General features: G+C 36.8%; 2 protein-coding genes across 3 annotated transcripts; both read left to right on the top strand.

The window, feature by feature from the left end:
• The first annotated feature begins 1,726 nt into the window (after nucleotides 1-1,726).
• tmem106a (transmembrane protein 106A) lies at nucleotides 1,727-6,241 on the top strand. 2 transcript variants are annotated; one of them, XM_060858993.1, is made up of 8 exons: nucleotides 1,727-1,926; nucleotides 2,796-2,941; nucleotides 3,333-3,396; nucleotides 3,703-3,856; nucleotides 4,291-4,431; nucleotides 4,526-4,569; nucleotides 5,060-5,113; nucleotides 5,356-6,241. In XM_060858993.1, the coding sequence occupies exons 2-8, from the start codon at nucleotides 2,824-2,826 to the stop codon at nucleotides 5,462-5,464; spliced, it is 684 nt and encodes a 227-aa protein (XP_060714976.1). In that variant the 5' UTR covers nucleotides 1,727-1,926; nucleotides 2,796-2,823; the 3' UTR covers nucleotides 5,465-6,241. The 2 variants fall into 2 exon arrangements, with proteins under 2 accessions (XP_060714976.1, XP_060714968.1); XM_060858985.1 differs by having other exon boundaries at nucleotides 1,728-1,926; nucleotides 2,760-2,941.
• A 3,722-nt stretch (nucleotides 6,242-9,963) lies between these two features.
• Nucleotides 9,964-12,960, top strand: arl4d (ADP-ribosylation factor-like 4D). The gene is made up of 2 exons (XM_060858970.1): nucleotides 9,964-10,100; nucleotides 11,064-12,960. The coding sequence occupies exon 2, from the start codon at nucleotides 11,201-11,203 to the stop codon at nucleotides 11,801-11,803; it is 603 nt and encodes a 200-aa protein (XP_060714953.1). The 5' UTR covers nucleotides 9,964-10,100; nucleotides 11,064-11,200; the 3' UTR covers nucleotides 11,804-12,960.
• Nucleotides 12,961-25,403: the final 12,443 nt, after the last annotated feature.

The raw sequence follows: 25,403 nt of genomic DNA, 5'->3' as shown, positions 1-25,403 counted from the left end.
AATTTTTGTATATTGTGCCAAAAGCATGATGAGCCTTTATGTATAAGTGTAATATGTAAACACAACAATAACTGTTCTTCAGGTGACTGTGAATGTAAATTAAGTATGTGATGACACTCAGTAAGCACATTCTGTCAACAGATTCATAAGGAGAATTATTATAGGAGGGTTGCAGTACAGAAAATCCCTTATTACAAAGAAAGAAATACAAATTTGAGAATTCAGCAAAAACCACAAGTATTGGTCTACAGAGATGTGTAAAAAGTGATAGAAACATGAGTCATCCTTTAACATGTTCTTGATAAGTGGTCAAGTGCATGTGCGGTGTCCGCCAAGAGAACAATACAGGCCTTGATTGCTTGATCCCTATAGTAATGGGGTCTAGTCGCTTGTTTGCTGGTGTGGTCTACATGTCACATCAGAGGATATAATCACTGAAATATTTCTATCTTGATTGGAACGGTCTCTTTCAAAATAAAAATGTCTCATAAATTCAATTCAATTCATTTGTATTGCACTTTTAACAATGGACATTGCCTCAAAGCAGTTTTACAGAACTATAGAAACAGAATAAAATTATAAAGTTTAAAACTAAGTTAGTATTTATACATATCATTTATAAGCCTGAAATGATATGAGGAAGAAACCTTGAGAGGACCCAGGCTCAGAAGGGTAGCCATCCTCATTTGGGTGACAGTGGACAGAAAATAATGTGAATGTAAATAATGCCCTTTCTACAACAGTTTACATTAGGCATGAGGGCTCACTGAATGGTTTAATGAGGATGCAAATCTTACACTGCAACATTTACAGTAAGGATATCTAAACCCAATTGATTTTGAATTAGGTTTAGTGATCTCCACCACCACCATAATGATTAAAACAGCTGTGCGAAATATGCTTTGGAAGAACGCTGTCCATCCCTCCAGAGTACTTTTGCAGACACATGGGTTTGATGCACTGGAGTTGTTGTGATGGTTCCTGGTTGCCATATATTTTATTTGCACTATATGGCGTAAGGTTTGTGGACACTCGGCCACAACACATTTATTTTTATTCATTTTATTTTTTTATTTGCAATGTTCCATTCCAGATTTAGATACCTTTCCTTTTGTAATACCCCCCACTCTTCTGGGCGCTTGTGGGTATTTTCCCATTACAACCACAAGAGTGAGCTGATGTTGGGTGAGGAGGCCTGAGGCAGTCAGCATCCCCTTTTTATTCCAATGTTCCAGATGTTCACTGGGGTTGATGTCAATCAACAAGGTAAATTGACCTTGTATTGAGCACATGAGCAGTGTATGCTGGAACAGGTTTGGGCCTCTTAGCTCCAGTGAATAAAACTGTAACATGCAACAACAGCATACAAAGAAATCCTGAAAAATTGTGTACTTCCAGCTTTGTGGCAGCAGTTTGGGGAATAACCACAAATGGGTGTTAAGGTCAGATGTCTACTAAATCTTGCCCATGTACTGTTTATATGCTGCGTTTAACTGAGCATCATTTTTCCAGTCCTGATGAAAGTGAAATTCAAAGTTTACATTCATGCGCAATTGCAGAACATTTTGAGGTTTTCTGGTTATAAAACTGTCATAAACATGGTTTAGTTATTTTGTAACAGAACAGAGAGCTGTAATTCTCCTAATATAATAAATGGAGTGATAAAAAAAGAGACTTTTCGATTCCGGAAATCGTTTATAGAGTCATACTGCAAGCAGCCACAGCGCGGCGAGCCGCAGCGACACAAATAGGAAGAGATTAATGCGCACTCTGAGTTTGTTCGTCTGTATGGAGTGAAAAGCGAGATCGTTTCTTTTTTTTTTATTATAAACAGACCTAAAATATGGGATTCACCTAAATATATTGTAAGCCATTGTAGCAGTTGTAAGCCAGCTGACTGTCTGGCTGAGACTTAGACACATCGCGGTGAGTGTCCAAGCTTCCAATCGTTTGGTACATGAACATTTCTAATGTAGTTCACTTTGGGGCAGAAGTCACGTGGAAAATACCACGTTTAGAATAAAGAACATGTTTAGAACAATTTTTTTTTGCTTAAAATAATGTGGTTAAGTAGCTACACATTCAGGATGCTACATTTCTAAACTAAAGTTTTGTTTTCCCCAGGCGTAACCAAAAAAAGTATTATTTGGGAACTGAAACCTCGGTGTATTTGTTGTCACGGAATAGTAATAATAATAATTTGGTTAGTACAAACTACACATATTGTAGGAGTGTAGCTTAAAAATGACGAGGTCCTGGTAGGTTCAGAAATTTTGGCGCAAATATCTATATATCTATATCTGTATCTATAACTATAGCTGTATCTATATTGATATCTATATCCGTATCTATATCTGTATATCTATATTGATATCTATATCCGTATCTATATCTGTATCGATATCTGTATATCTATATTGATATCTATATCCGTATCTATATCTGTATCGATATCTGTATATCTATATCTGTAGCTATAGCTGTAGCTATATCTATAGCTATCTATGCATAAACATCATCATGCAGTGTCATTACATACTCTGATCAAAGTTTTGCAAATTCCTATATTTATATGGATGATATAAAATGGCCCAAACTATGATCTAGTAGTCTAATATATTTTCACTGTTAAACATGTAGGAAATTAAAATAAAAACATTAAAAACAATAAGTTTTTTAATGGAAATAAACTTTAGGAAGTATTATCTTGTTAGCATGATAAATATTTGTCACTGTTGTTACTATTTATTTCTCTTTAGACCAGAGCTTTCTGAATTACTGTCATATTACTTCAGCTCTTCTTCAGTAAGTACATCAGTCATCATGACCCTCAACACAGACCAACAAAAACCCTCCAGGTGGATGGACTATGGCAGTATCCCAGGAAAAGGCCAGGGGGAAAATTGCCCTACCTGCCAGGGCTCAGGACGTATATCTAGAAGTAGGTTTTATTAGTAAGGGTCCCAAACTTTGTGTTTAGTTGTGTCATGTCATTTTTTGCAAAATAAAATGCACATAATAAGAGAACTTCTTACATCTAAAATATAAGGTTAAAATAAATCTATGCAGCATCCAAGTGTTTTAGCTTAGTTTAAGAACCACATCTTGCCCATGTTCATTTTTTCCTATTGATTAATGCTTATTTTCATGATTTCATTTTTAAGTACCAATAAATCTGGAGTTGATTGTTGTATGTATTTAGACATAATTTAGAGGTACTCACAGAACCTTGTGAGCAGATCTAGAGGTCAGCTATGGTTTTTATATGTTACTGAATTTTATTTTGTTTTTTTTAGCAAGCTTTGTTGATTGTTGACAGTCTCTGTGTTCAGGTCAGGAGGCCCAACTGGTGGCAGTTATTCCATGCAGTGACCAAAGGCTGAAGCCGAGTCGTACGTGAGTGTTACATTGTGTTATCTGTTGTACCTTTTTATGAATTTCACACTTACAGAATATCTGTGCAGAAAATTTCATTTTACAATTACACATAGTAGGAAACTGGTACTGACAGGTATTACTAATTGTACTATTACTACATTACACCATATATGTAGGTTTTTAAATTATATTAGCTTTTTTGTAGTATGTATTAAAATGGTACCTTAAATACACATGTTAAGAGTAGAAGGTTAATTGTGTTTAGCTTTGTGCTTTTTGTATTTGTCTAAAAGTAAAAAATAATAATGCATAATGTTCTTGCAGGAAGCTGTATGTGTGTATCTCGATTGCAGTATGTCTTCTGACCTGTTTCCTGATCCTATTGTTCCTCTTCCCTCGGAGCCTGGAGATATCTTCTGTAACTCCCCAGTCCTCTCTTGTTTATTTTGCACCGAAGTATGTGCAAATGATTATCACAGTAGGTGGTTTTAGTTTATTTACAAAGTCCCTAAGTGTAACCTCTACAGCAGTTGTTTGATAACATTGCTGTCATGACAGCATTATCACCTTCAACAGACAGAATTATTCTTCTAACTCTTCTAATGAAATTGCATTCTTCCAATTATTGCAGACCTGACTGAGACATAATAGAAAAAGGAGGGACGGAGCTCCTAGTCAGAGCCAATGCATATTTAACTTGCCAAAGAGTTTTATTGAAAAAGCCTATTCATATACTTAACCTTGCCTGTGCCTCCCAGGGATACAGCTCCAGTAACATAATAATCCAATATAATCTGCAGTATTCTACAGAAATAATAACATAATGCTGTTACAGATTTACTGTTTTTACTGATATTTATTTTGTAGCATAATATTTTTTATGATTTTAAGATTCTGCTGTCTATATTGTAGAACAAACTAAATGTCAGCAATCAAAACTTTGTCACCATTGAGGCTCATGATTTGGATCTACAAGTCCTGATTAATAATAATGTAGTTGGGAAGACCAAGATGGCAAATTTAACCAAAATTCCCCCACGCTCACAGAAATCGGTGGGTTTTCCAAGTTTTACCTACTTAAAAATAGTTTCAAATAGTTCTGAAAATATGCACATAATCTGAGTACAGATTTTTTCCCCCATTACAGATTACTGTTGTGACCAATGTCACCATTGAAGAAGATGGCCTCATGTAAGTATTGTTTATTTATACATATGTATTTATGAAAGTAGTATTTTTATAATATGCCAACATTTTTAAAGTGTTTGTTCAATATTGGAATTATAGCCAAAAACTTCCAAATTTCCAAAAATCTTTGCACAATCAACACACACAAACACACACACACACACACACACACACACACAGAGAGATGCCTGTGGTCGTATTTTTTACACTGCATGGGAATGTCAGAGTGTTTTGCTTTCATCCAAGGACAGACTTCTGTTTGCAACAAAATGTTCAGGCCAGGTGCAGCCAGTAGGAAAAATAAATACTGCTTTTAAACAGTGTCTACTATTCAAAGTTTGGAAGGCTAAAAGACTCAAACGCTATATCTCAGTTCTAGAGTGTACCTTCTAATCCTAGCACTTTTTTCATTGTTTCTTTCTTCTGTTTTGTTTCATTCAACATTCTTGTGCCTGTGACATGATTCTTTTGTTATTAAAAAACCTTTCCACAGTTATTACTGTAAGACAAGTGCCTTCCGGCCCCACACTTTGTATGCGCAATTGCAGTAAGTATTCTTTTTTTTTTTTTTTTTTTAGACACATTGAATTTATGTACAGCCTTAAACATACCCTTTGAATTTTGGCCTTACTGCTGGTGGATGATTTACACAGAATTCTTTGTTGATTAATTTATATAGTTGTGCACTTATAGGAGTAAAGTAGTAGTATAAAAGAATAAATGTGGTAGCATGTGACCTGTGACATACTTGCAATAATTGCACAAGCTGTGATTCTTGCTTCTCCACAGAGTGACTATAAAAGCCTACTTTCTGTCACATGAAGAACAGCTTTCACTGGATACGTTTGAGTATATTGATTGTGGAAGAAACACTACCATTCCTCATAATCTTCCATAACTTCACTGACGTGCTGCATATGATGAGATGTAACATTAGAATTCAAAGGGAAGACTAGTAGCAAATGCCAAAGCGAATCTTTAAAGCAAATTGTTAGGCTCTAGCTAATAATTATTAAATGTATTCACAGAGTAGCTTCTTAGTAGCTCCTTGATTAGTAAACGAGTTCTTTTAATAGTAAGAGTATATTTTTTTGCTGCTGATGGTTTGGAGCTTGATTGACTTTACATTTAATCAGAGGACCATCTGTAGGGTGAAGGTGCATGTGCCCTACAGCACAGATCCACAAACTGTCATAGTTAAGATTTACAATTTTTATTCATTCATTTGTCTTTAGTAAGTAACTACTTTATCCTGGTCAGTGTTGAAGGGGATTCTGGGAACACTGGTTGAAAGGTGGGAATTCAGCCTGGATGGGATGCCAGTCGATAACAAAGTTTGCACGTTGCAACTAATAGTAGTTTTATACATAGTTTTTAAGTAAGCAGAAAATGGTTTGCGTTTTTTATTTTTGTATTTTCTATTATATCATGCACATTAACATGCGCCATGGAGCAGCAGAGAGGCTGGTCATTCTCATCACCACTGTTGGGAATACTGTGTGGACTGAACAAACAAAACATCCAGCATTTACAAGGACATTTCATGGCTTTTGTTAATTATGAGTAACCTAATGAAAAGCTGATATAATTAAATGCAATGCTTCCTTTAATTCTGTGGTGTTTAACGAAATGTGAAATAAAACATGTGGCATAAAACAAGTGATGATAAATCTCACCGTGTATCTGTTTTCAATCTTAGCACAATATTGCTCTTTTACAGGTTGACACTGGCAGATGATTCTTTTATCAACCACTATGGATTCAAAAAAACACAACACAACATGAGATTAGTTCTCTATGATTCAGTTGTAGTGACGCCATGTTTAGACCTAAACAAAGACAATAACCAGGCTGCCTAAAGAACGTGTGATACTGTGACCTCCAGAATAGTTGAGAAAAAATATTATTCAAAATAATAAACACAATAATTAGCATTTTCACTCACACCAATAGAAGGAAAAAAAATTATTCTAATCAAAAATCTTTCTCATTAGAAGTTCTTTTTAATAACGGACCTGACACACCTAAGCACACCTAATAAAATGCAATGGTTAAAAAGGCAAATATGCAAACGAATCATCATGCTCTCAGTTCCTAGGGCTGTGGTTGTTTCTTTTAACCATGTCCTGTTTCTCTGAGTAAAATTGATGTATTCTATTAAAATGGGAAAAACCTTTTAAAACATCTCAACACAATAGACAGATGCTTGTTGATCAAGTAAATAGAAACAAAATATAAACAGTTAAAAATACAAATAAGTGTCAAGTCTTATATCTGAATCAACTGGATAAGAAACAGTGGCTTCCATAAGCATCAGTAGAATTATAGCTATCATCACGTGTTGTGGTCCGAGGAGAGTAAATTAAACACTGCTTGTGTACAACATCGGGAGGCCTAGTGACAAAAGGTGTTACTGAAGACAAGGAAGGCACCTGATACTATACTGTAATATATAAAGGGGATAATTGTACCTGTGAGTCTTGTGGCTGTTGGTTCAGGGGATCTTTTAAAGATTGATGGCATCATGAATTCCTATTTAATACCAGGATATTTCTAACCAAAATCCTGGTTTCCTCTGACTGCAGGTTAAGACTTGGCATACAATTAGCTTTCAATAACAGCCAAGCATACAACACATCTTAGCCTCAAATGTCTCCTAAAAGCCTGTGACCTAAAATGAGGAGGAAATTCTACATGCACTAACCTAAGACTATAAAGGAGCTTGAAATATTCTTCATGTTCACGAAGAGTGCAAAATTTGTACGTACTAACCAAGGTAATAAATAAGCAATAAAGCACAGCTGGTTCATATTAACAGTCAAGCACCAAAGAGAAATAATACTGTATGCCTGATATATGCATGCCTGGTATACCTGTGTTTACTGCTGACACTGCAGGGGGTAGATAAGTCTCCCTTGGGCACTCTTCTGTAGTGCCTTGTTTCTGTCTGTCTTCCTACAGCACAGAATAGAACACACAAATTAAATTCAAGCACGTGACATCAGTTACACAAGGGAGCCAATATAAGGCTGCAAATCTGCAAAGCAATATGAAGCTCTCTTAAACCACTTTGTGGCAGTGAGTCATGTGCAAACCTAAACTAATATTCAGCCAACATGTTTTAATGAAAATGTGCAGCATGTATACAGCATGTAATTACACACAAATGATTAAAGGTATCATTCTACATTTTGGTTGAGCTGCAGATTTAATGTGATGAAACTAATAACTAATGGATTGTGTAGATTAATTTATCCCATATCATTCCATCATTCACAGCTTACTGTGGGACACTGCTTGGCTTTGGTGGCCATCCTGCGGTCCAGTACGTTCTGCCGCCGGCGAGCCTCCCAGTGCATTGCTGACATTTTACACCACTTGATGAAAGACCTGAGAAGGAGATTTATGTGACCAGTCAGCAGAATGTAACACGAGAGCTTTCCTTTCCTGATTAATGTAATTCAAGCTCAAGCAGTGAGTAGTGTCCACTGATGGAACAAAAAAGAATAAAATAAAAAACCCAATACTGAAACCGTATTTTCGTTTTTTCCACAGACCATATTTTGCAAATGTTTTAATTCATCTACAGGAATTCTATATCAGGATAAAAAACTGAATTCTATCTAATCAACTCCAGTCACATGAATGCTATTATACCAACTTTACAACCAATAATTAAAACATTATAATGCTTGGAAGAATAAGTAGGCTTAAAGTAAAAAATAAATGCGCATGCAAAGTGGACTGCCCTCTTTAATAAGCATAATTAGTGGTAAGAAACTTACCAACCTCCACAGCTTACAGAGACTACACACACTTCGAAGTACACTGACTTCAAAGCTGCAGTGACGTCTGATAGCTTGTGTTCCCTAGCAACTTTTCTGCAAAACAGAGGAACGGGTGACAAAGCAACTGCTATGTCACAAAACCCAATGAATACATCATGAAGAAACACTACAATGTTTGTACACACTGCCTGAGATCCACAATGATTTTTTTTTTTTTAAAGAAGAGGTATCTAGCTGATGCAAGAACATTAAACAAACTCATGATGGCGCTTCAGTAGTTCAATTATGATATCAACTTTTCCATTCACCCCACATATTAACCTTACTTCAAACTAAAACAGTATTATGAAATCGGCATACTACATACAAACTACGTTTCAAAGCTGAAAAAAGTTAAAAAAACAAACAAACAAACAAACAAAAAAACCCCAGCAACAACAAAAACATCAAATCAGTTACTATTGTAATTGTTGATAAAACCTTAGAGGCTACTGAAGCATTTCTCAATAAAGATGAGAAATGATGATACCTATAATTAGATAGTGATATAATTTCATGGTCTTAATAAATCACATTAATGATATTGTCATATCACCCAGCCCTAACATTTAGTCACTATACACACTGATATCTGTAAATTCAGATGATGTGTAATTAAAGATGAATTATAAAATATGAAATGAATACTATAAACATCCATCCATCCATCCATCCATCCATCCATCCATCCATCCATCCATCTTCTGCCGCTTATCCGGAGCCGGGTCGTGGGGGCAGACGCCCAGACGCCCAGACGCCCAGACGCCCAGACGCCCAGACTTCCCTCTCCCCAGACACTTCCTCCAGCTCTTCCGGGGGAACATAAATTATTAAAACAAATCTAACCTACTCTAAAGTTAAAAAATTATTTAAGTAAAATTACTGTTATGTTAAAAAGGTTAAATTAAAAACAGGTAGCTAAAGTAAGCCAATTGTCATGGCATCAAGATTATAAAGAGAAATATCCTTGTATGATTCACAAAACGCAATCCAATAGAAAAGGGATCATGAGTTATAATAATAATAATAATAATAATAATAATAATAATAATAATAATAATAATAATAATAATAATAAAAAAAAAAAACAATGAATAAACCAAACTAACACTAATGATTGTTTTCCTGTACATTCAGTGTATGTTTGTTTTTGAATCCCTAAACTATGAAGGTTACTTTTCCTTGAGTAAAAGTAGACGAGCATTAAATATCTTTAATAGCACAATTTATTTTAGAAAAAGCTAAAGCTAAAGTAAATGTAATGGAGTGAATATAGCACCTTGGTGGCCTCCTCTGTATGTATTATACAATCAAATGAGTAAGACACCAACATAAACTGATGGCCTCTGACAGTTGAAGACAAAGTTTGAGTCATTACTACCTCAGAGCATCATTCCATAAACACATGCAGGTATCATTAGGGGGCGCAAACGGAGTGCTTTTTATTCATTTAAATACAATGCAATTATCGAGCCACTAGATGGCGCATCTGTGAGTACAGGAAAGCGTGTCGGTGACGTCACAGGCGCAGGTTGTCGTTCCAGAACTCGAGCGCTCCTGCCTCTGTGTTCTGCCGTCGGCGCGAGGAGCAGCACATGAGCGTTGAACTGTGCAGAGAAAATGACGGCAGTTTTAAAACGAAGAGTCAACTGGATATCAGCGGTCCTCTAGATGAACGTAAACCCTTCATGAAATATCAGGAATTAGGTAAGGAGCCTTGAGCAGTTTTGCTTTGTGAAAAATGCCGCCGATAAACAGACTGGGAGTTTTAGCACTGCAGTGCTTTACTGCCTCGCTACCTTGCCTCACTGCCTCGCTGCCTCACTGCCTTGACTCTATAGGATGTGCTAAACAAATGAAATATTTACTGATTCTGATTCTTTTTAACACTCACTTTAAAACTTATTCATCAGTCTGTTCTTGAGAGATGATGAAATCTTGGCTGCTATTCTAAAAAAAAAACCCCTTCTTCCTAAAATGTCTTTTTTTTTATGTCTGAAATATCTAGTTTTGTTTAGTTCTAAACTTTTAATTGTTCCCTCCAAAGAACCCTTAAGCCTTCCAGATATATATTATATTATAAGCTCAGAGATTTCCAAACTCTGCAAACATTTTACATGTACAAATAACCTATTCTGTGGGTCGTACAGACTAAACCCCACACTTTATATTTCATAGACAGCTGTAGGTTGTGTATAATTAGACACAAGATATGTTTTGTTCCTGAGAGAACAAGAAAAAAAAACAGACAATAAAAATAAGATGAGAATAAAAAAAAAATAATAATACACATCTGTAAATACAAATAGGCAAAAAAAGAAATGGGGAAAAGAAACATATTGTATGTACAGTTGTGCTATAGGTGATAGAATGGAAAACAATAGAATAGAATCAGATGCAGGGATTTACTAAGATGGAGGTGGTAACAAATAAATGTAAATGCACAGAAGACCACTTTTATTACGTACATAAGGAGCAAAGTAGCCTTGTGTCATAGATTGCAGATTTTGGGAGCAAAGATAAAGTGTAGATTTTCTTTTTTTCTGATGGTATTCTTGTTCTAGAAAATGTTGATTGCATTCATACTCCTCTTAATAAGTAGACTGTTAATAGTATACTGTATACGTGGCCTCTCTGACTGTAACCATTTGTTGTGTTTGCTTTGATTAGGGCCAACACTGTGCTTCTGGATTAATTGCCCTTCTGTCTGCCTCCAGGACCTTTGAAGTAGGTGCAAATGCCAAACACCTAAAGCTTTATAGTGAAGCCTTCTGCGTCTCACAGGATAGTGAGAAAATCCGAACACAATGGGAAACCAGCTGACAGAGATGGCTCCCAATACAACGTTTCTGCCTAACTTTCACTCCCTCCATGTAGTGGTCATTGGACTGGACTCTGCGGGTAAAACTTCCCTCCTTTACCGTCTTAAATTGAAGGAGTTTGTCAAAACTATTCCGACCAAGGGCTTCAACATGGAGAAGATCAAAATGCCTGTGGGCAATGGACGAGCTATTACTTTCCAGGTATGGGACGTGGGCGGTCAGGACAAACTGCGGCCACTGTGGAAGTCATACACACGTCGCACTGATGGCATGGTTTTCGTTGTGGACTCTGCTGAAGCAGAGCGTATGGAGGAGGCCAAGGTAGAGCTTCATAAGATCACACGCACGTCAGAGAACCAGGGTGTGCCTGTGCTTGTATTAGCCAACAAGCAGGATCTTCCGGTTGCCCTGCCTGTTAGTGAGGTGGAGAAGGTTTTGGCTGTGCATGAACTGAGCTCTAACACCTTTCACCATGTGCAAGGCTGTAGTGCTGTGGATGGCCAAGGCCTGCAGCTGGGCCTAGAGAGACTGTATGAGATGATTCTAAAAAGGAAAAAGGTGGTGAGGCACAGCAAGAAAAAGAGATAAGCGGCTTAATGACCCCCTTTTGGGCACGGTTATCTTGCTTGTGAACCTCCACAGAGATTTCTGCGTTATTGCAGGATTTTGCCAGGAACAAAGAAAATTCCAGATGGCCTTTCAGTGAAAATGGATTTGACCTTTATGGATCATGCGGGATTGAGCTGCTTTCCATAGTATTTCCAGTGCAGCTGCTATTTATATCTAAAGACTGCTATAGATTGAAAATGATAATATCAACAGAATTTAAGCCCATACTTTTTGTTCATATGTGACTGAATTCAAGAAAAAGGCAAGGCAAAACACTGATTTGCTTTTAGAGTCAATTTACAAAACGACTATATTTTAGTGCTGATATAAAAATGCCATTTTAACATTTGTATTAAGCTAGTCGTGGAATTAATGTTTGACACAGAATCTATTAACACTTCTAGTGAAGTTCAGAATCCTGATTGTTTTTGCATTCTGTAAATAGTTTTTTTGTAATGTTGAGCATTGAATAAATTATAGATGACACATAATATGCATATAAGATATGTCTTCTTGCAAGACTATAATTGTTTGTTATATAGTCGTACAGGCATAGTCGCACAGAAACTGCTGTATGAACCTTAGAAAAACCAGTTTTAGTTTGTGCCGTTAGAAATATGGACTGGGCCTCTAGCTTGAAGGTTTGCCAACGAGATCTGATCCTTCTCTTTATATACAGATTTCTTTAGAATCAATAGTTAGACTTTTGGTGTGCGAAGATATTGTTAGGTGAAAAGTGCCTTCAGCTACGAACTTCATCCTGTTTAAACCTTCTAATAAGCCTAAATGCACTTGTGTCCTTAAGTGGAGTATTATGACAAAAATAGCAGCTTGTCCCAAATTTATTTATAGACACGGTGCTTGTGATGAAGTCACTGCTGGCCTGTAAGTGTGTTACAAAAATGCTCTAAGGGATGCTCAAAGGAGTTTCAGTGTCACCTTATCTCTGACTGGAGACATTGTAAGACTAAAAGCAACATTTTTAAATGCTAAATACAGTTGACAATAAAGTACATTAGTTGATTTACAGATTTTTTATGAAGTTAGCACTGTGTCTTAACAATGGAAATGTTTAAAATATTTGTGTTATATTTATTCATACACAGAGTCAAATAAAATGAAAGCATGAAAGAACAGCAGATGGATATTTTTTAAATAGGTAAGATATTGCTATCTTTCACTGACCATCACAGTTTGAGCAAATGGTGCGAGGCCCAGCCCCCACCAGAGCACCAACAGACACTAAATCCATTTATTTTACTTCCAAGTGAAGCAGCTGCGTCAGGCCTGATTAGATTAATTAGTAATCTGGTTTTGGGCTAAACTAAACCACAGTGGGGAAATAAAGCAAGATTGATTTATTGAAACAGGGCTTTGGTATATATGCTGGGGTAATGTTAAGGGACATCTTGGGCCACTAAACAGATTATGTGTAATTTACCATCTGGGATTCTTTATTCTTTATTTTATATATAAAAATAATTAACAAATGAATGCATAACTTGTTTGTTGTAATCAAACATTGCTGAAAATATATACACATTGTTGTCCAAATCATACAAGAGGTTTTAGAATTAATAGAGTATTGTTATATTTTTTTGTTTTAAGGTTTCTAAAGAATCATTTAAATACAACTTGAACAGTTTCTCTATCACAGCATCACAACCATCAATACCCAATATTCAACAACCACATCCATCAATACCCAATATTCAACAGCCACATCCATCAATACCCAATATTCAACAGCCACATCCATCAATACCCAATATTCAACAGCCACATCCATCAATACCCAATATTCAACAGCCACATCCATCAATACCCAATATTCAACAGCCACATCCATCAATACCCAATATTCAACAGCCACATCCATCAATACCCAATATTCAACAGCCTCAAACATGGACAGCTACAGCAAATGATTTTATTGATTGATGTGGTCTCTGCTTAACCTCTGTTATTGATCGTTCTCTTACATCACTGTGACTTCTGGCCGTTGCCTGGATTTTTTAGAGGAGAATGCAGCTGGAAACTACAAATGGTTTTGTTAGGCGTAGGAACAATGGCATTTCACCAAACCAGTTTTCTCACCCAACAATGTTATCTGAAGAATGTTTGATAAGAGGCATGGCACCCTGCTGAGCTGCATAATTAAGAATTTCTTTAATTGTGCAATGGTTAGTGTTTCCCTTCATATCACCAGCATCCCTGGTTCGATCCTGAGTTTGTATTCTATGTGGAGTTTCACATAGTCTCTATGTAAAAAAAACAAAACAAAACAAAACACGCAAATAGGTGGACTTATTACTCTAAATTCCAGGTGTCCCATCTGGGGTGTAGTTCTGCCTCGCGTCCAGTGACACACTCCAGCTCCACCGCCACCCTGACCACGATAAAGCAGTTTCTGAAGATGTATGAGTGAATGTTTCACATGTTCTCAAGTAGTATGTTTTGGCTGAATAGGCTGGCACTATCTTGATGGAAGAAATAAAACAAGAGAGTCTAAGGCATTAAGAAGGATTAAGATAGAGAATCCAATTCTGTCAGGGTCATCCATTAAACTTGTGGAGTCTTGTGGAAGATGAAATGATCCCCTACAATCTCAGTCCTTAAATAATTTCACTTCCTTTGTACTATGTAGTTAAACATTTTAACAATAGTTTATTACATTTTTATAGTTATTGTTATAACTAATATTATAACAGCATCCTTAAGCCCTTCCTCACTGCTCCTGTTCCAATGTAGTAAATTTAGATGGAATTGTAGTTGTAATTTTCATTTATGCCAAAACATAACTCAAAGCTGATGAGTATTTTCATGTGTACTTTAATGCAGTACATTATTATAGGTAATAACAAAGCTTCCCATCAACAGAAAGGTTATGCAAATGGCCTCAATGTAAACCTGTTACCAAGGGTGACCTCTAAGCTCTCTAAGAACCATAGTCTTTGTGGCTGTCTGTGTCGTGAGGGACACAGTACACCACAGTGCACTACTGAAGCTGCATCATACATGATGTCACATGACAGGGTCTTGTCTACCCAGCATTGTTTTTCTCAAAGCCATGAAGCCTGCTACCACAGCTGATATGTGAGCTGGTCTGGGGGACTGGGGATGAAACAGAGAAGAGCTATCAGTGTGAATCCCAAAACCAGATACTGTGAGTCATAAATCTCTGTGCTTATTTGGCTTTACAGAGCGGTGCCCTGCAAAGCACATTCACTCTCCATGGAAGCCAAGGACCACAGCCTGATCCAGAAGTAGCAAGCGATCCAGCCCTTTTGCCAACATGTCCTAGCTGTGAATAGGGAACTTAAATCATGGGTTAGAGCTCAAGAGTGTTTGCTGTATAATTATTGTGCACTAAAAGGAGATGTTTATAGTATTTAAATCCAAGATATACAGGGTGTGGCTGTCTGTTGTCGGATGTCAGGGATCTTTAATCCAGTCATTGTCATTGCAATTTCTTTAGAGAAAATAAATACTAAGATGCTAACGTACTAAACCAATTAACAAAACCTACAGAATCAATGGATATAACACAGAATAATGTTATTGAAGGTTTTATTTAAGGCAAACCTCATAGGCTCCAAAATAAAATATTAGTTGCATCCACAGCAAGAGCAGCATCTCAATAGGCTGCACACCTGGAGTAATGTATCTTGAAATGAAACCAGATAATCTGCGTCTGAGGCTGCCTTTGTGCTTCATGTTCCAACAAAACACAGGACTGACACACCACCCTTCCAGGATGACCACTATAGGGGCAAATCTGGTTAATATTAAAAAAAAAATCACACACAGTCTTGGCCCTAACATTGGACTGTCATTGCTGTGTTCTGTCTGGAAGTGAACCATATTGTCTTTATATTAGGTAATCTCCATACTTCCAACAGCACCAACCCATGAAGCTAGATGAAGACGAGTGACCTACTACATAAAATTCCCACAATTCCAACCAAATTCCCATGATTTCTGCTGCTAGCAGTCAAACAGTTTGATAATAACCTTTGGTAGCTATTTTAAATGATATGATATTTAAACAACTGAAGACTTTGTTTGTGTTTGTGTGTTGCATCAAGACCTTTTGTGACAAATACAGGCAGGTGAATATTATGTAATTGTACATTTATGTGGTTTCATCTGCAGTCTTTCTCTCAGTGGTTTCTTGAACTTGTTCCACTATAGTTACTTTTTTATTACTATTATTAAGTAAAGTTAATCAGTGGTGCAGAATCAAAACAAATTTTGAAAATCACTTATGAATACAATTTTGTGATAAATTAAGCTTAAAATCTTATGAAGTGTCCGAATAAATAAAGACTCTTAAGTGTGTCTTCTTTAGTATTGTTTGAAATAGAACAGTATTTGTAAGAGCTCATTGCTTTCATTAATGCAATGAGAACCATTCAATTTAGCTGCGGGTCATAAAAAGCAAGAACCTTCTGAGTCAGCCGATCGTCAGGAGTCTTAATGAAGTAACCTCATTAGGGGTTAATGTAGCTTTCCACTCTCGCTGTGCAGATAAACAGTGCTCTATATGAATTCCCATGTAAAATGACAACACTAAATGTATGGATATAATCCTAGACTGTATTGTACGACTCTGATACATGATTCAATAATAGGGTTTATCCTTTAGTTAGTTACAGCTGAAGATTAAATATGTCTAAAAATCTATCTGTATTTTTTAGGTAAGAAGAATCTGTTACTCCATGAGCTTGCCCACGCTCAGCCTACTTCTCTCTCTGGTCAGCAGTTGTAATGTGGGTGGGATCTCTCTCACTCCTCCGCTTTGCTCTTGGTAAAATGCTACATGTTGATGAATATGCCTCTGTGGGAGAGTGAAACACTTCTCTATCCTTGGCAGGCTATCCCTCCGCCCATGTAGTGAGTTCCCAAAGTTTGCAAGCTTACTGTACACTGTATTAAATCTGCCTTCATTACGCAACCATCCACAGGGATTGATATGCAATACCACGTGAAGAGAGAAGACATTGTGCAATGCATGTGTGAATTTGAGCGGATGTGAGTGTGGGAGTTCATATAGCATATTTGCATATCATCTTCTATAGAGAGGTATATTTACAGGGAAAATTATGAACATTATCCTGTCATCAAAATGCCCTCTCACAATACTCATCTTCTAGCATCCTCTAGCACTCTGTATTATAATGCCAGAGTTTATACATCAAAATAAAGCACAGGAAGGAGATGTATCTTTGTAGTCCTGAATTGGCATTCAGGCACTAACATCTTTTACTGCGAAATACAAGTTAGTAGAGACTCATATTCAAGTGCAGTTCATCCTGACCTCAGTGAAACATTTTTTTTTCTAAGCTCAATTTTTCACGCTCTTCACATCTTTTCCTTTTTCACAGGTTTGGCCTAGAAAAAACAAGCACCCTCCCCTCAAACCCACTGGCCATAACATTTTCACAATAGCAGTTGGCAGGCATACCAGGTGAGCATTCAGGTAGCTGTTAATCATGTGCTGTGTAGCCTGTGGTGGGGAAACAGATAAAATGCTTTACATAATTGTTGGGTCAAAGCAAAAATGGATCAGAAATTATATTTTTGCCATGGTGTTGAATGGGCACCTCCGTAGTGCTGCTTTTGTTCATCACATTTATGTGCTGTCTTTATCTATTTAATGGCCTCCATTCCAAGTTCCACATCCCTGCTGATGTGCCTTGAACTGGATTTACAGAGGCAGTCATCTGCTTTGATTCTGGCCTGAGTTACCACCCTGATGTTACCCCCCTTTGAGTTCAAAGACTCTCACTGAACATGACTGGCCCAGCTGTGGGCAATTCCTACCTAAAGTACTTAAGTATCTTAAATGTAGTCCACTTCTGTAGTCTACAAAGCATAACATTTAGTTCACATTTCCTTAACCCCAATGATAGCAAACAAATTTACTAAGAGCAGCCATGCATCAATCAAAGCAGGTTTTTTTTTTTTTCCAATTCTTCATCACTTGGCCCTAATGCTGTCCATTAGACACAGACCAGAACACTATACTGCTGCTGTTCATTACCATTTTGAGGGCAGGCATTTCTGCGAGAACTCACAAGTGTAACTCATGAGTCACATGATTGTGTTATTCTGTGAGTAGCTGCAGGGTTTGTTTTAACTAGGGTCTGTAGGTTTATTGTACTCATTAAAGATATGCACCAGTTTATTCAGGTTGTTCATGAGATCCTCAACATCAAAGTGAACATTCTGTATAGAGCATAAAAGGGGTCTAAATTCTCACCAAGCTCAACATGCAAACTACAGATGCTAAAGAGACATCATAATACATTTAATCCAACCACAACTAAGCAGACAGGAAATTTATGTGCATGTGCCCTTAAGAGGAACAGAATATGAACATTAATATTTAAGACTTTCTAGCATTAATATATCAGCTTATAGAAAACTAATAAGAGAACCTGAAAGTTTAAATACTAGTTACTTGAATTAGCAAGTACCTCATTAGTATTTAATTATCTGGTTTTGGGATCTTTTCCCGATTTATATCTGAGTGACTGAAAGGGACTGGATAATAATAGCATAATAGTAATAGTAGTAATGCAAATAACAGTACTGTGCATCACATATGTTGACTGTTTGTACAATACACAATATACATGCATGAGTACTATCATTGTTCCTGTGTGCATGTGTACAGTGTAAATATATGATCTACTTATAGTGGCTTTCTGCCCATACCTGCAGAGACAGAGCTGTGTGGGCAACTGTTCCTCCCTCAACGACTTTTCCCTCATTATATCCTCATCATATCAACAAAAAACAAACAACTGAAGAGCAGATACTAACTCATTCTCTTTTAAATAATATGGCTTCTAGGCAAATGCTGAAACGTTGTCAATATCAAAAAGAGAGATAGTACTTTACAGAATGGCTATGTGCTGTGGATGCATTTCTGTTTTTTTTTCCTTTTGTTTCCTTTTTTAAGGTTTCTGAAAGTATGCTGAAAGGTCTCAAGCAAGGATAAAATGCTTAAACAAACACAAATATCTAAAATATAGGGCACAACGTTAAATGGAGAAGGTTGATACATAAACATAACCTTTTTAAACTATATGTTCTCAATCATTTCAGTCCTTATGTGTCGTTTAAAATTCTAGTATGATAATATACTTTCTGTATATTTTTTAATCAATATGTGAAAATAAAATGTATTGTGCAGGACAGGAACTACTGTTCCTTCTGTCCACTCCCTCTGACCATTGGTCCACACATATACTTGTCTAACCATCCTTGTGAGTACCTTAACCTCAGTTACAAAATATTCCTGTCCTTTCAAGGACATTTGGTACCTCATCAAGAACTAAAAAAAAACCTGCTTTCGAGCATAATCAGACAGCATACAGAAACTAATGAGACATGAAATTAGATTGAGATTAGAAATAGGTTAAACATGTATTGCAAGTAATATACACTCACAAGTCTGTTTAATAGGAACACCTTTTTGAAGTTACACAATCAGCCACTTTATTCATCAGGACACAGTGTAATCTCTGTGACGTTAACTGTAGAACAGTTGTTGGTAACTGATGGGCCGGTTTAAGTATTTTAGAAACTGCTGATCTCCTGGATTTTCACATAAAACTGTCTCTAGTGGTGTGAAAAACAAAAAACATCCTGTGAGGGGAGGGCCTGCAGGCTAAAACACTGTTAATTAGAGAGATCAGAGGAGACTGAATAGACTGGTCTGAGCTGACAGGAAGTCTATAGTAACTCAAATAAATCAAATCCAACTTGGGATAGATGAGTTACGATAGCAGACGACCAGATCAGGTTCTATGCCTGTCAATCAAGAACAAGAATCTGAAGCTATATTGGGTGAGCCTGTGGTCATGATAGCCTCAGTCTTCTGCTGTTGTATAACATCCAGAACATAATGTTTGATGTTTTTTGCATGTTGACATGCTTTTATGCTCACCACGGTTGTGAAGAATAATAATATAAATTATTATATTTTTCCTAGTAGCCTTTTCCTCTGATGTCTCCTATTAGCTTACTGAGTGGTTTTTGTACCGTTCTGTGTAACCTGCAGAGACTGCTGAATGTGAAAATCCCAGGAGATCAGCTGTTTCTGCTGAAATACTTATCTGGTACCAATATCTATGCCATGTTTAAGGGCAGAGAGATCACACTCTTTCTTCATTCTGATATTTGAAACATTAATGAATTTCGAATAACATGACGAATTATGAAGCGCTTGAACTGTAGCTGCATGACTTTTTGCACTGGGATACTGTCACATAGCTGATTAGATAACGGCTCATAGCTGATTAGATAACTGAATGAAAGTGTAGGTATACAGGTGTTCCTAATAAAGTGAATGGGGAGTTCATATGGGACCTAGTAAACACTTTCAATTTATTAATTTTACATATAATTTTTGATATCCCTGTTTGCAAATTACATTACTGTAGAAATTGCATTTTTTGTATACACAAAAAGACTTAAAAATCACTGCTGGGACACTAGACTTGGTGTTACTTAAAATCAGAGGTATCACCCATCTTTACCAGCTTCCTCCCTGTATCCCACTTCTCCTGCTCTGCTGGTACTGTCTCCTACAGAATGTAGGTCAGCATTAATATATGCAGCACCTGTGCCTAGTGAGAGTAGTATTAGCCAGGGGAGTAGACTGCTATCAAACCAAACTGGAGTTACTATTAGAAGACCCAAGCATTATTCTTTGATTCAAAAGACTAACTGTTTGTTCTGTATGCTTGCACAGACACATGGTGAAATACAAAGTCACAGAGACACAAGCCCTGTTTAATGTCTGACAGCTTGTGGCTTCTCTACTGTCAGAGAGGTGAATATAAAGGTCACTTGGGACGGTGAGATATTACTGAGGTAAAACACGGCCGTATGGCACAGTGAAGAAGAAAAGAGCAGCAGCACTAAAGTCTGCAGCTGAGCTCCCCAGGCAGCCTCACACACTGCAATGCAGAGAAAAGGGGGAGGCACAAACACACTCAGATGCACTGCTCTGCCTCAAAGTCAGAAAACCTTCCCTCCTGAAAAAGTGAGTGCAATGCTCCAGATGAATAATTCACACAAAAGGCCATACGAGTCTTACTGTTAATCCACCTGGATTAAATCAATCATAAAAAGGGATTTAATTCATAAAATAGCTATAAGAATTAAAATAGATGAAAAATAAGGATGGTTTGGTTTTAAGGAACTTTTCACATCTACATCCACTGACACACAAAAACAACAATCAGGTATTGCAAAGGCTGAGCGTTCTTTAATGAAAAACTCACTCCAGTTTTCTGACCCTGACCTCCCCTCTGTGATGCTCAAGTTTGTGGTATTTAATCAGAATGTGGGTAGAATGTGAGTTATCCCCTTCAGAAGTCTACTCATGGCTTTTTCTAGCGGGGGAACTCTGACCTCATTTAACCCCACAGAACAAGGTTAAGCTAATGCATGCCTGGTCTGTGTGGGAAGAGAAGAGATACACCCAGGGAATGCATTCTCATTTATTGACTTTAGATAAGCTTAATGCACTAGCCTCATCCATTTCACTCAATCAAACATGTGTCAGTTACTCGAGAAGTTGTTTTGAGCACTCGTTTTACTATGGTGTGTATTACATTACAATTACTAATGGCATCACACCTATAGCTTACAGTAAATAGAAGAATTTCTGACTTAGCATTAATGGTCTACTCTGGCTTTTTGCCAGAACAGAACTCGGGCAAGATTTGAATCCATGTGTGCAGTAGAAGAGGCAGAGGCAGAGCACAGGAGGTCTCTTAAATTCCCTCAGGCTAGAATCAAGGGCAACTTAGTGCAGAGTCATTCATGCACAATCAAAAACATGTGACACGTGTTTCTCAGAAGTAGGTTCTTTAATAATCTGCCCAGCTACTGTGGTATACATGGCCAAGTGAACTGGGAGCTGGGAGATATGGTGATGGCAGAGGAGTTAAAGCCAAAGACCATGAGGTTAGTACACATACACGCAGCTTTTACTTGGACCTACTGAGCAGACAATATGAGGGTTTTTACAATGCTGATGGAAAGAATGTGCTCTTATGTCCAGTAGCAAGATTCAAATAGAACAGAGTATAAGATTCATTCTTAGATTTTATTAATATCTAATTCATAATATACTAATTATCCATCTGATTGATGAACTACAAGGTTCACATTTAAAATAGGCCATAAAATGTAATATACGAAGGAACATATTAGCAAGTATCATAGAATGTCTACACATATCACCCATGCAAATTTTGGGAGATTTCCTTAAGATAGCAATAAGTAAAATCTAGAGAAAATAGAAGAACAGATACAAAGTTTAGAACAGCATCAAAGTTACAAACAAAAAGCATTCACAAAATCAACTTTGTTTAAAAAAAGGTGGAAAAAACACTTATATATGAAAATAAGAATAGTGGATAGAAATGGTCACTGGTTCACAGAATGTGCTTAGGTTACCACGTGTATAGCATGTCTGCCAAGATTTGAATTTAGCAACTCAACCACAAACCACATCTACGTTGGAAAAACTGCATCTGCTCCATTTTACCCAGTTTGGACAGCATTTTACAAACAATTTAGCTCTGCTTGCAAGACACCGTCCACTGTCGTGAGCTATACATAGACCTAACCTTGTACTGAACCCCTGTGCTTAGTGCTGCTAGAAAAGTTATTAAAACTTCTGTAATCACATCAAGATGGCTGTTTTTGGATGGCTGTTTTGCCTTGATGGATGAGCTGGTAGACTCTGTACTACAGCACATTAAGATCTTTGAAAAATCTTAAACTTATTATGACGTGTTATATCTGTCTAGGCTATATATGCACAGTATCACGCAAAATGTGTGCATTTGTAAAATAGGGCATTTTTGCTTTGTTGTTCCCTCAGTTAATTAATAATACTACTAATAAAAACACAACAAAACAAAACACTTTGTGACTACTCTGTATAAAAGACACTTGTAAGTTCTCTGAGTAATACTTCAGAATTTCAAGCAAACCAATATAGACCACAAGAAACGCATAATTGTAGTACACAAAATTGGGAACCATATGGCAATTTGCTGCAGTTTAAACAACAATAAGGTCAGAAAGGACTGAAAGGAAGCCTTTTGTCAGACTCCAAAGACCTTAAATTACATAACATTGCTGTAAGGAATAGCTCAGTGAGGGTTCAGGGCCAGTGAACTCATGATGCTCTGCAGATGGGGCCACAACTTTGAGGCCAACATGAAGGGAACGGCTTCCTTCTCTTCAGTATTCATTGTACACTTACCACAGTTTACCACAAAGTAATGAATGTCTTAACTGACTCCCTCTAATTTGAATCAGTCTTTAAGTGCTGTAATTAATGAGACTAAATCTTTGATTTATGATAAGGAAGAACCCTTTCCAAGGGTTGCTGGTGTCAATGGGTTAGAAGGGCTAGGGCTTCTGCTTTTTTTATTTTATTTAAAAAGAATCAGTGTACAATTTAATTTTTGGCATCCACATAATCTTATTTGTGTTTGACAATTGTTTTAAAAAGGATTTAAAAAGGATTAATATAGGTTTTTTGTGAAACCTAATGCAACATCACCACAAGGAGTCATAAAATAAACACACAGAATGGCACTGTACCACTTTAATCTAACAAGGCCATTGACTAGTGACAGTCTGTCAGGTGATTACATCGTGTAAAATACCCCATAGATTTGATCTAATGATCTAGTATAGCTAATATCTTTAAGCTCATTTTGGTGACACATAACTTATACAGTATGTATGTCAAGAGCAGTTGAGTGTTACAGAACAAAGATGATTGTTTACGCTATGATCATATATCCATAAAATGCATTTTTTACAGTACATACACTAAACACACATTCTCTAATCGTAGTATAAATGACATGAAAAGACAAGCAGAACCGTATGTTGAGTGGTTTTTGGTTACCCAATTCAGAATAAACACAATGTGAAGCCATTTGAGCTTGCACTAATGCAGCTCCTTTTACATATGTGTGTCTGTGTGCATGTGTTTCTAATGTTATTTCCAGTTCCATTTAAAAAATATGCCCTGATTTAAAACAACAACAACAATACTACTACTACTACTACTACTACTACTACTACTACTACTACTACTACTAATTATTATTATTATTTTTGGTAGTAGTTAGAGGAGGAGTAGGAGTAGTAGTAGTAATGAGCTCTCAGTGTATTGCTTAACCATAATAGTTGAATCGTCATCTATTGATAGATATCAAACTTAACATAATACCAACACCAGTGACCACTGCTTGCACTGGTGAGATAGATGTGATTGATTGGACCGGGAGTGTCCCTTTATTGCACAGCACAAACATGTCACAGCCTTCCCCAACACTATTATCACTCACTATGTTGATAGCTTTCCGAATACCACAGATATCATAAATAAATGTGCTGTGTGACAAAACTGGAAAAGCAAATGCCCTTGACGTACAATATGTAATAACGTAGTGTATTGCTTCTCAGACTGTGTCTATAAGGTAATTTATTCTACTGAAAATGAAATTTGGACTTTTTTCATATTTGCACTTTTGTATATTCTCAGGTATGTAGTAAAAACCTGAAATATGAACAATATTAAGCCTGAATAAACAGCACAGAGCTAGTGCTAAGGCAAGCTGCTCTTGCAAAAATGATCAGTGTTAGTCATGGCCTTTGACCATCACAACCCTCACAACACTGGGGGTAGACAGCCTCAGTGGGTCATAAAAAAGATTTGTTGCATCATTACAGAGGGATAGAGATAGTCCTTCTTTTACATTATAACGTATACAACACAAATATAGCTTGGGATTTCCTGTAGCATTGCTCTACAGTGCCAGCTTGAGGAAGTACTGCTCCAATACAGATGGGAGTGGGTAAAGCTGAGCACAAGATTAAAAGAAGGAGGCACATCTGTGCTATCCTTGAATTGCACTCTTGTGCTGTTGAAGCATGATGGAAAAACTTTTATAGATTTTTTCATTAAGGCCACTTTTTTTATGACCATTACTTTATAAATTGTGTTCGAGACCAGTCTCCAATGGTTCTTTAAAATACTAAAAGCATAGTTTTCTGTCAAAACACAGCTTGATGTTTACACAATGAACATGTGGGCTGATTCCATAAAAGCAAACAAAAACGCTAAGCAGAGATATCCTCTTTGGGATAAATTACATCATCTCAATGACAAACATGGAGTGTCTTGACCTCGTTTCTCACATGGAATACACAAACACACATTTAAGCCTCTGAAAAGTCAGGTTTGCTCTCTGAATGGAACATAAGAGTTTTGGCTAGTAAATGGTTATATTATGCATGACTCAGTGCTGTTAGTATTGTACTTGTTTTTTTATGTTGTAGGCTGTATATTATTATTTTTATATTATGTTTACGGTATAGAAAGAGAGAGAGAGAGAGAGAGAGAGAGAGAGAGAGAGAGAGAGAGAGAGAGAGAGAGAGGGACCCCTACTGCTCAACCAATGGCACTGTCTGTAGATGACAAATGTCTACAATCTTCTGAATTACAGATTTGTGTACAACC

This window comes from Tachysurus vachellii, chromosome 2 (genome assembly GCF_030014155.1).
Source record: "Tachysurus vachellii isolate PV-2020 chromosome 2, HZAU_Pvac_v1, whole genome shotgun sequence".
Classification (NCBI taxonomy): Eukaryota; Metazoa; Chordata; class Actinopteri; order Siluriformes; family Bagridae; genus Tachysurus; species Tachysurus vachellii.
The sequence above is the reverse complement of the archived record's forward strand: the minus strand, read 5'-3'. Positions and strand labels throughout refer to the sequence as shown.